Source organism: Onthophagus taurus, chromosome 5, assembly GCF_036711975.1.
Source record: "Onthophagus taurus isolate NC chromosome 5, IU_Otau_3.0, whole genome shotgun sequence".
NCBI classification, from domain to species: domain Eukaryota; kingdom Metazoa; phylum Arthropoda; class Insecta; order Coleoptera; family Scarabaeidae; genus Onthophagus; species Onthophagus taurus.
In genome coordinates this window covers 7,296,387-7,314,603 of record NC_091970.1, presented here as the reverse complement: position 1 = coordinate 7,314,603, position 18,217 = coordinate 7,296,387, and the positions used below count along the sequence as shown (strand labels likewise).

The window sequence follows — 18,217 nt, the reverse complement described above, 5'->3', positions numbered from 1 at the left end:
TCTTCATTAAAAATCCTTTAAAATGAGTACAAACACGACATATTTATCTCGAATATAATGAAGTTATGGTCAACTTCCGGTTAAGAATGTCAACGTCAATTTTGACATATTTGTAATCGCCGTGAAAAATCCTTTAAAATGAGTCCAAACATGATACGTTTAATTCCAATATTACTCGAGATATAAGCAACTTCCGGTTTGAAATGTCAATGTCATTTTGACATATTCTTAATTTTTATAAAATGTCTTAATATTTGTCACAAAAACAAAAATATAACAAAAAAAAAAAATAAGAAATTAAGGTTGGTATTAATATTTAAAAATTAAATTGCTATTTTCATTGTTGCCAACTTCGGGTTTAATGTTTTTTATTCTAACTTTTTTGTTTTTTGAGATAAGTGCATCATGTTTGGACTCATTTTAAAGGTTTTTTAATGATGATGACAAATATGTCAAAATTGACGTTGACGTTTCAAACCGGAAGTGATTGTATAAAGTTAAATATGTCGAGTTTGGACTCATTTTAAAGGATTTTTTATGAAGTTGACAAATATGTCAAAATTGAGGTTGACATTTTAAACCTGAAGTTAGTTATCATGTAATTGAAGTTTTATAACTGAATAATAGAATAAAGTCCCACCTCAACGTTGAGTAAATACTTAGAACTGATTCTGAACTCTCTGGAATCAGTTACCTAATATGTGCTGCATCTTTTTCTACCAACTTGCAAAATTTGTACAAGTTTATGCTAATCTCTCAACATTTTCCGCAATGTTTTACGGAGATAATAAGCAATAATACTCTGGTCAACCTCAATTTTGACATACTTGTAATCTTCATTAAAAATCCTTTAAAATGAGTACAAACACGACATATTTATCTCCAATATAATAAAGTTATGGTCAACTTCCGGTTAAGAATGTCAACGTCAATTTTGACGTATTTGTAATCGTCGTGAAAAGTCCTTTAAAATGAGTCCAAACATGATACGTTTAATTCCAATATTACTCGAGATATAAGCAACTTCCGGTTTGAAATGTCAATGTCATTTTGACATATTCTTAATTTTTATAAAATGTCTTAATATTTGTCACAAAAACAAAAATATAACAAAAAAAAAAAATAAGAAATTAAGGTTGGTATTAATATTTAAAAATTAAATTGCTATTTTCATTGTTGCCAACTTCGGGTTTAATGTTTTTTATTCTAACTTTTTTGTTTTTTGAGATAAGTGCATCATGTTTGGACTCATTTTAAAGGTTTTTTAATGATGATGACAAATATGTCAAAATTGACGTTGACGTTTCAAACCGGAAGTGATTGTATAAAGTTAAATATGTCGAGTTTGGACTCATTTTAAAGGATTTTTTATGAAGTTGACAAATATGTCAAAATTGAGGTTGACATTTTAAACCTGAAGTTAGTTATCATGTAATTGAAGTTTTATAACTGAATAATAGAATAAAGTCCCACCTCAACGTTGAGTAAATACTTAGAACTGATTCTGAACTCTCTGGAATCAGTTACCTAATATGTGCTGCATCTTTTTCTACCAACTTGCAAAATTTGTACAAGTTTATGCTAATCTCTCAACATTTTCCGCAATGTTTTACGGAGATAATAAGCAATAATACTCTGGTCAACCTCAATTTTGACATACTTGTAATCTTCATTAAAAATCCTTTAAAATGAGTACAAACACGACATATTTATCTCCAATGTTAATGAAGTTATGGTCAACTTCCGGTTAAGAATGCCAAAGTAAGTTTTGACATATTTGTAATCGTCGTGAAAAATCCTTTAAAATGAGTCCAAACATGATACGTTTAATTCCAATATTACTCGAGATATAAGCAACTTCCGGTTTGAAATGTCAATGTCATTTTGACATATTCTTAATTTTTATAAAATGTCTTAATATTTGTCACAAAAACAAAAATATAACAAAAAAAAAAAATAAGAAATTAAGGTTGGTATTAATATTTAAAAATTAAATTGCTATTTTCATTGTTGCCAACTTCGGGTTTAATGTTTTTTATTCTAACTTTTTTGTTTTTTGAGATAAGTGCATCATGTTTGGACTCATTTTAAAGGTTTTTTAATGATGATGACAAATATGTCAAAATTGACGTTGACGTTTCAAACCGGAAGTGATTGTATAAAGTTAAATATGTCGAGTTTGGACTCATTTTAAAGGATTTTTTATGAAGTTGACAAATATGTCAAAATTGAGGTTGACATTTTAAACCTGAAGTTAGTTATCATGTAATTGAAGTTTTATAACTGAATAATAGAATAAAGTCCCACCTCAACGTTGAGTAAATACTTAGAACTGATTCTGAACTCTCTGGAATCAGTTACCTAATATGTGCTGCATCTTTTTCTACCAACTTGCAAAATTTGTACAAGTTTATGCTAATCTCTCAACATTTTCCGCAATGTTTTACGGAGATAATAAGCAATAATACTCTGGTCAACCTCAATTTTGACATACTTGTAATCTTCATTAAAAATCCTTTAAAATGAGTACAAACACGACATATTTATCTCCAATGTTAATGAAGTTATGGTCAACTTCCGGTTAAGAATGCCAAAGTAAGTTTTGACATATTTGTAATCGTCGTGAAAAATCCTTTAAAATGAGTCCAAACATGATACGTTTAATTCCAATATTACTCGAGATATAAGCAACTTCCGGTTTGAAATGTCAATGTCATTTTGACATATTCTTAATTTTTATAAAATGTCTTAATATTTGTCACAAAAATAAAAATTTAATAAAAAAAAAAAATTAAGGTTGGTATTAATATTTAAAAATTAAATTGCTATTTTCATTGTTGCCAACTTCGGGTTTAATGTTTTTTATTCTAACTTTTTTGTTTTTTGAGATAAGTGCATCATGTTTGGACTCATTTTAAAGGTTTTTTTAATGATGATGACAAATATGTCAAAATTGACGTTGACGTTTCAAACCGGAAGTGATTGTATAAAGTTAAATATGTCGAGTTTGGACTCATTTTAAAGGATTTTTTATGAAGTTGACAAATATGTCAAAATTGAGGTTGACGTTTTAAACCTGAAGTTAGTTATCATGTAATTGAAGTTTTATAACTGAATAATAGAATAAAGTCCCACCTCAACGTTGAGTAAATACTTAGAACTGATTCTGAACTCTCTGGAATCAGTTACCTAATATGTGCTGCATCTTTTTCTACCAACTTGCAAAATTTGTACAAGTTTATGCTAATCTCTCAACATTTTCCGCAATGTTTTACGGAGATAATAAGCAATAATACTCTGGTCAACCTCAATTTTGACATACTTGTAATCTTCATTAAAAATCCTTTAAAATGAGTACAAACACGACATATTTATCTCCAATGTTAATGAAGTTATGGTCAACTTCCGGTTAAGAATGCCAAAGTAAGTTTTGACATATTTGTAATCGTCGTGAAAAATCCTTTAAAATGAGTCCAAACATGATACGTTTAATTCCAATATTACTCGAGATATAAGCAACTTCCGGTTTGAAATGTCAATGTCATTTTGACATATTCTTAATTTTTATAAAATGTCTTAATATTTGTCACAAAAATAAAAATTTAATAAAAAAAAAAAATTAAGGTTGGTATTAATATTTAAAAATTAAATTGCTATTTTCATTGTTGCCAACTTCGGGTTTAATGTTTTTTATTCTAACTTTTTTGTTTTTTGAGATAAGTGCATCATGTTTGGACTCATTTTAAAGGTTTTTTTAATGATGATGACAAATATGTCAAAATTGACGTTGACGTTTCAAACCGGAAGTGATTGTATAAAGTTAAATATGTCGAGTTTGGACTCATTTTAAAGGATTTTTTATGAAGTTGACAAATATGTCAAAATTGAGGTTGACGTTTTAAACCTGAAGTTAGTTATCATGTAATTGAAGTTTTATAACTGAATAATAGAATAAAGTCCAACCTTAACGTTGACTAAATACTTAGAACTGATTCTGAACTCTCTGGAATCAGTTACCTAATATGTGCTGCATCTTTTTCTACCAACTTGCAAAATTTGTACAAGTTTATGCTAATCTCTCAACATTTTCCGCAATGTTTTACGGAGATAATAAGCAATAATACTCTGGTCTAGCCAACTGAGTTCCTATTTCATTTAGATTATGACGAAATCTTCCTTTTGACTTATTGATTTTTTTTGTTGGAAAAACTATCTCTCGGCTTCAGACGCACTTTGTGTTAGTTCTAGTTTTACACTAGCACTATCACTAGAACTAACACAAGACCCAGAACTAGAATCTGAATGATTCTTGTTTTAGGTCTAGTGTTAGTTCTAGTTTTAGTGAAATAAAAATATGCAACATAGTGAACATACAACTGTCGTTTGTAAAATGATGAAAGATATTAAGTCTCTGAAGATGGCCAAGGGCCAAAACTAGTTAGACTTAAATTCTATATAAAATAAAATACATAACCTTTTAATTTTATACCAACAACGTTTCAATAACAAAACAATTTACATTAAAACTCGACTTTTTCTAATTAAAATCAACTCGAACATTCCTAGGTAGTGAAAACAAATTCCTTGAAATTAACGTTCAAACAAACAACGCGCTCGATTCGTTCTGTACAACTAAACTCGTCAATCAAGCGGCCGGCAAAATGTTTCCGCGAAATTATCATGCACTTTGCTCGCGAATCGGTTTTTGAAACCTTAAAAATTACGCTCCGTCCTAGAATTTCTTAGTTGAATAAAAATTCCCGTAAAAGCAGACTTTGATTTCGTGCGAAATTATATTTTATGCGGATTGAAGTATTATGTAGGCGTAGATTTTGTGTTTTGGTCCAATTTTCGTAACGCATAATATGTGTCCAAAAAGGGACTGGTTAGGTTGCTGCTGGTGTATTTTACAGCGGAAATTAACTCGACAGGTGTGTGCTGTAGCTAAATGTAATGCAACGTGGTGCGCATTTTAAAATAATATCACACGAGTGTTATACGATCAGGTTTGGCTAATAGTTTTTAATATATAGGTGGTTCCAAAGATTGATTACAACTACATTCCAAAGGAACTAAATGTAATTTGATAATCTGTTGCTGATAATTCCCAGTATTAAAATTGTCTAGCTGACGAAGACAGCTAATGCAAAAAAAACACCTTTCAGCATTGCCTTTGTTAAAAAAATGCAGGAAGCTATCAAACTACATTGACACACATATCATAGGTTGACTTACGTCATTCAAAATGTATTGTCAGAAAGGAGACAAAATACAGATAGATAAATTGAGGTTGATCTTGAAATCTCGGAGAATGTTGGAAAAAGATCTCCTTCTAAGATGAATTGAAATATGGGCAACAAATTAAGACTAAGATTATTATAGAGGGAGTGAGAAGTCGGACTGCAATAACAATTACAACACAGTAAGTGTAAATAGAGAATTAATAATAATAAGAATAGTTGTGGAAATGTACAGATACAAGACTTAAGACAAGAGTTGAGGTAATAACGTAAGCATTAAAAAGAAATGTCACCAATAGGAATGCAGACTTTATAACGCAACTATGTTAATAAACTGTAAAAACAACAAAAAGATGGGAAACTGAGGAGGGAACCAGGAATACCGAAAGATAGATAGGGGAGGAAAGGAAAAGATGTCAAAAAATACTAGTTATACTAGAGAGCGCTGGATTCAAAACCACCAATAAACAAAATACTCGATAAGGAGCAAAAGATGTGTCAGCGATAGTTGATGAAGAACAGAAACAGTGATTGCCAAAAATAGTGTACGATCAGATACAGATACAAACCAACCTCATTATTCCGTAATTTAGACTCTTAGCAATCCATTCTCACTTTGTATCTAACTCACTACACATTTCTTCTCCTCTATACCCACACTTCGCATTTATCAGACGAAGCGATTGACATTACGGTTACAAATAATATGATATTATTACAAAAGATAGTTTTCTATCATATTACAGTAATCCGTTATAGCTGTTAGATGTATCAATGTAAAAAATACATTGAGCTGGTTACACAAAACTTGATCAACCAGCACTCCGAATTCCTCGCCCGTAGTCTCACCCGTACGAAATTATGGTAGGTTAAAGACTCCTTCTGACAGACTACCGTTAACGTGAGCAATTCAATATCTAAATGCTGCAAATCTGAAGAATGAAGATGTGGTGGTCTCAAAGAAAATAAAATGGCGATGAGATTGCGATGAACTTTCTGAAAGTGCTTTTCCTTGAGGGTGGTGTTCTTTGGTCTGTGCGAAGTCATGAAAAACTTTCACAACCTGGGGAGTGCATTGCGACCAAGGGTTGTCATTGAATCAAATTTTTTGAGTTTTTTTACACATTGTATTTGTGACCAACCTAATATTAATTTTGATCGCCTCGATATACAATAGGTATATCAAAATAACGAGGTTTTGTCTTTATCCTTATTTGATATAACTCTTTTCGCAGCTTGTGACGTTTATGGTTAACACTTAACACTTTATATAAAAATTACATTTAGGGATGTTTTTAGGGATATACAGAATGGAACAAAAGTCTGGAAACGTCTAATATTGTCGTAGATGACCAGCTAAATACTGCCAAATTTGCTTTTTTAAGAAAGGCCCAACTACTACTGAGTACTTATATCCGAAAATACATTTAATTTTTGTGACCTTTGAGTTTTTCCAATTTTCTTCTCAGTATCTCTATGTCAGATCTTTACTCGGTAATGCATATTATCTTTGCTTATTCGGCTTAATCGTAGATTAAGAAATAATTAGAACACCATAAATTATATATATTGCATCATCATGAAAACAAACATCATTGTCTCTAGATAACCGCATTGATATGTTTTTTTTTGAAGACTTTAAACTTTTAATCTAGTTATAAACAAAATTAAGAAAATTGAAAAATGTTGTTAAGGAAACGTTTTTAATTCCCATTTTGTAATTTGCGTTTGCCCGAACAAAACTGCATGTCAATTGATTTTACAAGCGAATATATTCACCAGTAATCACCTCGATTAGATAAACGTGCGCTTTTTTTTCTCGTGACAACAAAATTATTCTGTAAATTTCCATTCGAATCATTTTTTTTTTATTTATTTATTTTCATTTTATTAATGATTAAATATTTTCGTTGCGATTCATTTTTATTTTAGCATTACACGTGCTTGACTTAATCTTTTTATCCGTTGTATGTGAGGTTTTTTTTTCTAAACGATGCCAAACCGTTCGTCTTTGGTTTGTCGACACCTGTTCGACTTAAAATAATTATAACAACGTCCCGAATCGTCGCCACAACAGGCGGCGACAGCTGGGATTGCTACAATTTATGATCCCCTCGAAATGTTTTACTCATTTTAATTGGTTTTAGTTTAAGTAGTTGAAAGCGAAACCGTTTTGCGAATTAATCATTGCGGTGAAAGTTGTTTTGGTTTGAAATTAATCTTTAAATTCATTCTTTATTGTTTATAATTTGTGTCTTTTTGTTCTAGGTTTGCATTTAAGGGGCACAGAGGACGCTCGCTTGCAAAGGGAATGTACAGGAACAGAACCGGATCCGGGCAGGACGAAGAGGAACTGCTACGATCCGGAATATGCGCGGATGGAGTCTTGGTTAGACGAGCATCCGGACTTCGTGCAGGACTATTTTCTGAGGTACGAACGATTTCAACTGACCTTGAGCCGATTAATCGTTTCCTCCGCAATTGAAAAATTCCTACTCCCAACAGTGCAGGAACGTAACCGCATTCCCAAAAGTCTTGAAATCATAAATGAAAATTTCGGAATTTCACTGCATTATAACATTTCATTTTCGTTCAAAATATTTCATATTTCGATATCTTATTTATTTCAATATTTATATTAGTTTAGGCCGTACGTCTCTTAAGACGGCTAAATAAAAATGTTTTTAGTTCTAGGTCTAGTGTTAGTTCTAGTTTTATATCGTTAGAACTAACACTAGACCTAGAACTAGAAAATATCGGGTTTAGCCGTGCATTAAAATCAAAATAACTCGAAAACGAAAAACGCTAGGTATCAATAACTTTTATCAAAGTCAACTTATTTCCTCGCATATAATTAAAAGGTGCAAAAACTATAGCATTCCATTTAAAATAACGAAGCTGTGGTCTACTTCTGGGGGACCGGAAGTGGCCACCATCTTGAAAATACTTTAGATCGAAAGATCGGTATGAACCTTCCATTATAAACTAAATTTCAGAAACGTAGACTCAATGGAAGAGAAATGAAACGGGTGTTGCTGACTTTTTGGCGGACACTGTATATTGAAATGATCTTAATAGGAATCAAAAATGCTTTAATTTGATACCAAATATGATATATTTGGGTTAAAAAATAAAAAAGTTAGGTTAAAAAGTGTCAAATGTCAAAATTAAATACAACGATTTTTTGATAAACATTAAAATAATCTTATTAAGAATCAAAAATGCTTTAATTTGATACCAAACATGATATATTTGGGTTAAAAAATAAAAAAGTTAGGTTAAAAAGTGTCAAATGTCAAAATTAAATACAACGATTTTTTGATAAACATTAAAATAATCTTATTAAGAATCAAAAATGCTTTAATTTGATACCAAACATGATATATTTGGGTTAAAAAATAAAAAAGTTAGGTTAAAAAGTGTCAAATGTCAAAATTAAATATAACAATTTTTTGATAAACATTGAAATGATCTTAATAAGAATCAAAAATGCTTTAATTTGATACCAAACATGATATATTTGGGTTAAAAAATAAAAAAGTTAGGTTAAAAAGTGTCAAATGTCAAAATTAAATACAACGATTTTTTGATAAACATTAAAATAATCTTATTAAGAATCAAAAATGCTTTAATTTGATACCAAACATGATATATTTGAGTTAAAAAATAAAAAAGTTAGGTTAAAAAGTGTCAAATGTCAAAATTAAATACAACGACTTTTTGATAAACATTAAAATAATCTTATTTAGAATCAAAAATGCTTTCATTTGATACCAAACATGATATATTTGGGTTAAAAAATAAAAAAGTTAGGTTAAAAAGTGTCAAATGTCAAAATTAAATACAACGATTTTTTGATAAACATTAAAATAATCTTATTAAGAATCAAAAATGCTTTAATTTGATACCAAACATGATATATTTGGATTAAAGAATAAAAAAGTTAGGTTAAAAAGTGTCAAATGTCAAAATTAAATACAACGATTTTTTGATAAACATTAAAATAATCTTATTAAGAATCAAAAATGCTTTAATTTGATACCAAACATGATATATTTGGGTTAAAAAATAAAAAAGTTAGGTTAAAAAGTGTCAAATGTCAAAATTAAATATAACGATTTTTTGATAAACATTGAAATGATCTTAATAAGAATCAAAAATGCTTTAATTTGATATCAAACATGATATATTTGGGTTAAAAAATAAAAAAGTTAGGTTATAAACTGTCAAATAATCGCCATTTTTTTTTTGCTAAACATTAAGATATTTCGATAACTGTTGGAGATAAATAGGTCGAGTTTGGGTTCATTTTAAAGGATATTTAATTTTCTATCCATTAATGTTAAAGAAAACAACTTTATAACTACAAAATTTGAATGTTTCAAAACCCCAAAATTTCCAGTTCTAGGTCTAGTGTTAGTTCTAGTTTTAATTGTTAATCAACGCTAGATTGTTGAGCTATAACTTGAATTAACACTAAACCTAGAACTAGAATCATTCGGGTTTAGCCGTCTAAAGAGACGTACGGCTAAACCCGAATGTTTCTAGATCTTGGTTTAGTGTTAGTTGTAGTTTCATATCATTAGAACTAACACTAGACCTAGAACTAGTTAGTGAATTGGCGTTAAGAAATCTTAATAAGAATCAAAAATGCTTTAGTTTGATACCAAACATGGTATATTTGGGTTAAAAAATAAAAAAGTTAGGTTAAAAAGTGTCAAATGTCAAAATTAAATACAACGATTTTTTGATAAACATTAAAATAATCTTATTAAGAATCAAAAATGCTTTAATTTGATACCAAACATGATATATTTGGGTTAAAAAATAAAAAAGTTAGGTTAAAAAGTGTCAAATGTCAAAATTAAATACAACGATTTTTTGATAAACATTAAAATAATCTTATTAAGAATCAAAAATGCTTTAATTTGATACCAAACATGATATATTTGGGTTAAAAAATAAAAAAGTTAGGTTATAAACTGTCAAATAATCGCCATTTTTTTTTGCTAAACGTTAAGATATTTCGATAACTGTTGGAGATAAATAGGTCGAGTTTGGGTTCATTTTAAAGGATATTTAATTTTCTATCCATTAATGTTAAAAAAAAAACAACTTTATAACTACAAAATTTGAATGTTTCAAAACCCCAAAATTTCCAGTTCTAGGTCTAGTGTTAGTTCTAGTTGTAATTGTTAATCAACGCTAGATTGTTGAGCTATAACTTGAACTAACACTAAACCTAGAACTAGAATCATTCAGGTTTAGCCGTCTAAAGAGACGTACGGCTAAACCAGAATGTTTCTAGATCTTGGTTTAGTGTTAGTTGTAGTTTCATATCACTAGAACTAACACTAGACCTAGAACTAGTTAGTGAATTGGCGTTAAGAAATCTTAATAAGAATCAAAAATGCTTTAATTTGATACCAAACATGATATATTTGGGTTAAAAAATAAAAAAGTTAGGTTAAAAAGTGTCAAATGTCAAAATTAAATATAACGATTTTTCGATAAATATTGAAATGATCTTAAGAATCTCAAATGCTTTCATTTGATACCAAACATGATATATTTGGGTTAAAAAATAAAAAAGTTAGGTTATAAACTGTCAAATAATCGCCATTTTTTTTTTGTTAAAAATTAAGATATCTCGATAACTGTAGGAGATAAATAGGTCGAGTTTGGGTTCATTTTAAAGGATATTTAATTTTCTATCCATTAATGTTACCTCCTAGTTTTGGTGCAATAAAACTATGCAACATAGTGATATCTTATGCTAATTAGTGCTATCTACCACTGTCACTAGAACTAACATTAGACCTAGAACTAGAATCATTCGGATTTAGCCGTCTTGAGAGACGTGCGGCTAAACCCGAATGTTTCTAGTCCTAGGTCTAATGTAAGTTCTAGTGACAGTGCAAATGTAAAACTAGAACTAACACTATACCTAGAACTAGAATCATTTGGGTTTAGCCGTCTTTAGAGACGTGCGGCTAAACTCAAATGATTCTAGCTCTAGGTATAGTGTTAGTTCTAGGTTTAGTACAAGTAAAATATGTAACATAGTAATATCTAGTACTAATTAGCGCTACTTAGAATTGTCACTAGAACTAACACTAGACTTAGAACTAGAAACATTCGGGTTTAGCCGTTTTAAGAGACACGCAAGTGTCTCTTAGTGTTTTTTTTTAGTTTTATTATTCAACGTTGTTAGATTGTTGTAAAGACAAAAATATCGAATTTTCGTTCAAAATATTTGATATTTTCTTTTAAAAATGTGTTCTTTATATTTGTCGTAGAAAAGAAAATAACGCTGAAATATTTATCAACTCGCTTTTCATCAATTTTCTAGTTGGCAAAAAACTCAACAGAAGGAAAAATATTTCCTTCGACGAACTTTAATCTCAAAAGTCAATTTTAAACGTACGTTTTCCAAACGAAGACTTACTGCAACACCGTAAATAGAGAAGATCCATTGAAATGGAAACCAAAATGAATGGAGACAGTCGTCAGTCACTTACCAGTTCAAATACGACCCGTTTATTCCCGGGACGCTCTCCAAAAAATTACTCGATAAAATCGAGTACAGATGTTCGTTCCCAACTCGACTCGACTCGACTCAGACGAGGAAAAATATCTTTTTTCATCCCCAAATATATATCATCGAGATTTATTTTATTTTCTTGTTTCAAATATAAAAGAAAAATCTTCAGTGTAATAGCACTTTAGACAATAACCAGTGCAAACGTGGAGTAAAAAATGCGGAAAGCGTTCGTGTCCCTGAATACAAATTAACGTTTTAGCCAAAACAGCTCCCCCAAAAAGCGACTCGCTTGAATTCCAAATAAACAAAACGAAACGTTGAGTCGAAAAGATTTAATTGTCCGTTCTCTTTCCACTTTCCAAACAAAACTCAATTTTCATTTAAAGACTTCTTAGATTTCTAGTTAATCCTTTTTTTGCGTCATTAAAGTTCAACGTAATTTAATTGGTAGTGAAAAAACTGGTGAACCGTTAGGTGTCGCTAAAAATATCAAGCTTTTACCAGATATTTTTAGATTTAAGGGGTCATGTAACTTTTTTAATAAAAAAATTTCTGTGTGGGGTGAACTACAAAGACCTTTTAAAAACGGAGTACGTTTTAATAAGTGTGTAATGTATTTTTTTTTGAATTATTACGCTTTTGATCTGTAAACGCGTTAACTATTCATAACTCTCACAGCGCCGTACTAAATCAAACCAAATTGTTTATTTGGCAAGTCGCGCATCCCTAACCTCAATAAATAACCAAAAGTATTCCGGAAAATCCCATTTAAACTTCGCCTCTCTGTTCTTATTAATAACGATCGTTGCCAAAAGAACAAAAGCATTTTTTAACATTATGAATGAATATATAATTTTTTTTTTGACAGAAAAGCAAGCAGACAAGTGGTAGATTCCTGGTTACTATCTCACACGACTTTAACATCATCCAGTGCGGAATTAGCGTCACCAACTCACAATAACCAGTCGAGGGGTGGTTCAGGCGCTACAACTCCAGTTCGAAAAATTTCCGCCCACGAATTTGAAAGGGGGGGCCTTTTAAAACCGATTATTAGCACGATCGACGGAACGCCAACGTTTCTAACGGGGGCCACAGAGGAACAAGGCACCTCAGGGGGACACAGCCCTACACCATCGCGACGACAAAGACGATCGAGACACGAACTGAAACAGCTAGACGAAAAGGAGTTGATATTTGAGTTGGTAAGGAAAAAAATTTAAATATATTGACTGATTCTCAATGGAAATCATAGGGGAAACCCCACGTCATTTCGCATCGGAAAAAGAGCGATAAAACGGTTCACAAAGAGCTTCGAGTTGAAATTCACGATGCCTCGCCAAGGCCGAGACCTGATTCGTACGTGCGATGAATACTATCTCGGGTTCCATTAGAATAAAGTAAATCAATGCTCGATGATATTGACGAAATGGGGGGTCTGAATGAATCGTTCGGAGACAAATTTGACCAATTTATTATAAATCAAGTTTCATCGTAAATCAAAAATATCACATTCGAAGTATAACGAAAAAAAAGTATATGTGTAAAGATAAATTTACAAAAGGAAGCTCTCAATTCCATGTCTTTGTGGTTATTTTATATACAGGGTCGCTGATGTGTATGGAAACAATCGGTTATCTCTTAAAGTAGCAAAAAAACCACAAGTTTTTTTAAATCTATTACTATAAAAACAAATTAAGTATACAGGGTCAGTCAATAAGTTATGACGAAACCAAGTTGTGTTTTCTTTAATGGAACACCCTGTATATTATACCATATTTATAATAATTCATCTCGAAATTCTAAACAAAATTCATGTAGCACATCGTTAACCTAAACTTAACCGTTTTCGAGATATTGAACTTTGAAAATTACTCTTATAAATTACACAAAAATATTTTTGTCGATTATGTTCATAATTCATCAAGGTACCTTTGAAAGTTTCTCATCTCCATAGCAACGCAGTGACATAACACATGTTTAAATAATTTGTGCCCAAAGATAAATTACGTCACTTATTAGATAAATTCGTAAATTTGTAAAAGCTCGATATCTGGAAAACGGTTAAGTTAAGGTTTATTATTACATGAATTTTAGAATTTTGAGATGAACTGAAATATGGAATAATATACAGGGGTATTCCATTAAAGAAAACGTAATTTTGTTTCGTCATAACTTTTTGACTGACCCTGTATATACACGTAACTTGTCATTATTGTAATAAAATTAGATTTTAAAAAAACATTAAAACTTTTTTATCTCAAGATTTTTCGCTAGCTCTCTTACTTTAGGACATAATTGATCGTTTCCATACATATCAGCGACTCTGTATATTATTTCTTTCTATATACAGGGTGTTTCTAAATTGATGCGAAAGATTTCAAGGGGTGATTTTTCAGCAAAAGTTAAGGGGGTCTCTAAAGTTAGGAGAAAAAATTGTTTTTAATTAATAAATCCACTATGGAGGAATTTAGAAGAATGAAATTTGGCAGATAACTGTTGTTAATGAAATGATACGATTTTTGTAATCCTAAAATGTTATTACAAGGGGGTGAAAAAATCAACCCCTACAATACTTTGCATCAGAACTTTTTAATGCGTCCACATTTTTCTATTTAAAATTTCTCCTAAAATTGTTAGTTTGATCACAAAAAAATAAAATAATACACAGGTTGGTTATGGTTATTATTAGTCAAAGAAATGAAGTCATGTCAAATTGATTTCAGCATTATTTAATTTTTTGTGATCAAACTAACAATTTGTTAGTTGTAAAATGTCAAGAGATAAGAAAGTTGCACTTTTTTCCTTAACTTTAGAGGGCTATAACTTGGAGGAATCATCAATTTAGAAACATCCTGTATAATAATATATATCTATAGATTAAACTGTAATATATGCAGACTTTAGATAGCAACAATTCCAATTATGACGAATTTGCTACCATCTAAAGCAGGGCGCAAAATATTTTCGTGGGACTTTGTAGATCATTAAGTTTTTTTTTATTGACCATAACGCTATGGTTTCATCTTTGACGAAATGGTGACCAAGATTCCACAACTTCTAGAATATTACGATCAGTGAATGAAGCTGAAGGGTTTTTAGCAGAAACGTTGTTAACATCTTGCCCAGGATTGAATTAAAACTCGAAATAACACTAAACCTAGAACTAGAAACTTTCGAATTTAATCGGACGTCTTTTAGACGGCTAAATCCGAATGATTCTAGTTCTAGGTTTAGGGTTAGTTCTAGTTTTAATTGTTAATCAACGCTAAATTGTTGAACTAAAACTAGAACTAACACTACACCTAGAACTAGAATCATTCGGGTTTAGCCGTCTTAAAAGACATTCGGCTAAATCCGAATGATTCTAGTTCTAGTTTTAGTGTTAGTTCTTGTTTTAGTGCTAGTTTTAATTATTGTTCAGCGTTAGTGTATACTTTTATTGAATTAAAACTAGAACGAACACTAGACCTAAAACTAGAAACATTCGGGTTTAGCCGAACTGCTCTTAAGACGGCTAAACCCGAATGATTCTAGGTCTAGTGTTAGTTCTAATGATATAAAACTAGAACTAACACTAGACCTAGAACTAGAAACATTCGGGTTTAGCCGTGCGTCCTCAGATGCACGGCTAAACCCGAAACTTTCTAGTTCTAGGTCTAGTGTTAGTTCTAGTTTTAATTGTTAATCAACGCTAGATTGTTGAACTAAAACTACAACTAATTCTAAACCTAGAACTAGAATCATTCGGGTTTAGCCGTCTTAAAAGACATTCGGCAAAACCCGAATGATTCTAGTTCTAGTTTTAGTGTTAGTTCTTGTTCTAGTGCTAGTTCTAGTTTTAATTGTTGTTCAGCGTTATTGTATACTTTTATTGAATTAAAACTAGAACTAACACTAGACCTAAAACTAGAAACATTCGGGTTTAGCCGAACGACTCTTAAGACGGCTAAACCCGAATGATTCTAGTTCTAGGTCTAGTGTTAGTTCTAATGATATAAAACTAAAACTAACACTAGACCTAGAACTAGAAACATTCGGGTTTAGCCGTGCGTCTGAGGACGCACGGCTAAACCCGAAACTTTCTAGTTCTAGGTTTAGGGTTAGTTCTAGTTTTAATTGTTAATCAACGCTAGATTGTTGAACTAAAACTAGAACTAACACTAAACCTAGAACTAGAATCATTCGGGTTTAGCCGTCTTAAAAGACATTCGGCTAAACCCGAATGATTCTAGTTCTAGTTTTAGTGTTAGTTCTTGTTTTAGTGCTAGTTTTAATTATTGTTCACCATTAGTGTATACTTTTATTGAATTAAAACTAGAACGAACACTAGACCTAAAACTAGAAACATTCGGGTTTAGCCGAACGGCTCTTAAGACGGCTAAACCCGAATGATTCTAGTTCTAGGTCTAGTGTTAGTTCTAATGATATAAAACTAGAACTAACACTAGACCTAGAACTAGAAACATTCGGGTTTAGCCGTGCGTCCTCAGATGCACGGCTAAACCCGAAACTTTCTAGTTCTAGGTCTAGTGTTAGTTCTAGTTTTAATTGTTAATCAATGCTAGATTGTTGAACTAAAACTACAACTAATGCTAAACCTAGAACTAGAATCATTCGGGTTTAGCCGTCTTAAAAGACATTCGGCTAAACCCGAATGATTCTAGTTCTAGTTTTAGTGTTAGTTCTTGTTCTAGTGCTAGTTCTAGTTTTAATTGTTGTTCAGCGTTATTGTATACTTTTATTGAATTAAAACTAGAACTAACATTAGACCTAAAACTAGAAACATTCGGGTTTAGCCGAACGGCTCTTAAGACGGCTAAAGCCGAATGATTCTAGTTCTAGTTTTAGTGTTAGTTCTTGTTTTAGTGCTAGTTTTAATTATTGTTCAGCGTTAGTGTATAATTTTATTGAATTAAAACTAGAACTAACACTAGACCTAAAATTAGAAACATTCGGGTTTAGCCGAACGGCTCTTAAGACGGCTAAACCCGAATGATTCTAGTTCTAGGTTTAGGGTTAGTTCTAGTTTTAATTGTTAATCAACGCTAGATTGTTGAACTAAAACTAGAACTAACACTAAACCTAGAACTAGAATCATTCGGGTTTAGCCGTCTTAAAAGACATTCGGCTAAACCCGAATGATTCTAGTTCTAGTTTTAGTGTTAGTTCTTGTTCTAGTGCTAGTTCTAGTTTTAATTGTTGTTCAGCGTTATTGTATACTTTTATTGAATTAAAACTAGAACTAACACTAGACCTAAAACTAGAAACATTCGGGTTTAGCCGAACGGCTCTTAAGACGGCTAAACCCGAATGATTCTAGTTCTAGGTCTAGTGTTAGTTCTAATGATATAAAACTAGAACTAACACTAGACCTAGAACTAGAAACATTCGGGTTTAGCCGTGCGTCTGAGGATGCACGGCTAAACCCGAAACTTTTTAGTTCTAGGTCTAGTGTTAGTTCTAGTTTTAATTGTTAATCAATGCTAGATTGTTGAACTAAAACTACAACTAATGCTAAACCTAGAACTAGAATCATTCGGGGTTAGCCGTCTTAAAAGACATTCGGCTAAACCCGAATGATTCTAGTTCTAGATTTAGTGTTAGTTCTAGTTTTCATCAGAAACGTTGTTAATATCTTGCTCAAAAAGCCCCATTTAGGTTGATAACGAAAATATTCATCTATGTCTATTGTAAAGCATATTATACAGGTGTCACACAAAAAACGCCCCAAGCTGTAACTCTGTCATTTATATTCCGATTTTCATGACCGAGGCATCAAATGAAATGGTTTGATGAATACTATGGTTCATGCTACAAATAAATTTTTTTCAAGGCCATCTCCAATTTTAAGCGATTATTAACTTTTGTTTTTCAAATTGCTCCATATATTTGTCTTTATGTCATTAGATAGAGATTGTTTTTCTGAATCCACTGATGTGCAATACATCCACTTTGAATGTAATTTTAGCAGAAAAAAGACACCTGTATATAAACTCTGTCATTTACCTTCCGATTTTTATGAACGAGGCAACAAATGAAATGGTTTGATGAATGCTATGATTCATGCTACAAATAAACTTTTTCCAGCGTCATCTTCGATTTCAAGCGATTGTCAACTTTTGATTTTCAAATTGCTCGGTATGTTTTTCTTCACGTTATGGGATAGAAATTGTTTTCTGAGCCCATTGATGTACAATACATTAACATTAATTGTAATTTTAGCAGAGAAAAACAATTAAAACATTTTCCGAACATTGTCTTAGTCACTTCTGTAATAGTGCAGTGTGCCATGGAAAAAAATAACACGCAAACCTAATAACAGTCATTAAATGCTATTTCAGCAGTTGTAAATGATACTTATAAGTTGGTTTTTTATTTATCCCATGGCACACTACAGTATAACACAAGTGACTTTAAGAGAATGTTCAGAAAC

General features: G+C 31.1%; 2 protein-coding genes across 7 annotated transcripts in view; one reads left to right on the top strand and one right to left on the bottom strand.

Annotated features, from left to right (window-relative positions):
• LOC111416300 (necdin, MAGE family member) overlaps positions 1–18,217 on the bottom strand; it is a 107,827-nt gene that overhangs the window by 64,909 nt on the left and 24,701 nt on the right. The window lies entirely within an intron of this gene.
• LOC111416295 (Phosphodiesterase 11) overlaps positions 1–18,217 on the top strand; it is a 94,936-nt gene that overhangs the window by 56,901 nt on the left and 19,818 nt on the right. For all 5 annotated transcript variants that reach the window (XM_071195799.1, XM_071195795.1, XM_071195797.1 and 2 more), the window contains 2 exons: positions 7,509–7,671; positions 12,653–12,986. In XM_071195799.1, coding sequence (XP_071051900.1) covers positions 7,509–7,671; positions 12,653–12,986 — 497 coding nt within the window. The remainder of the gene's footprint in view (positions 1–7,508; positions 7,672–12,652; positions 12,987–18,217) is intronic.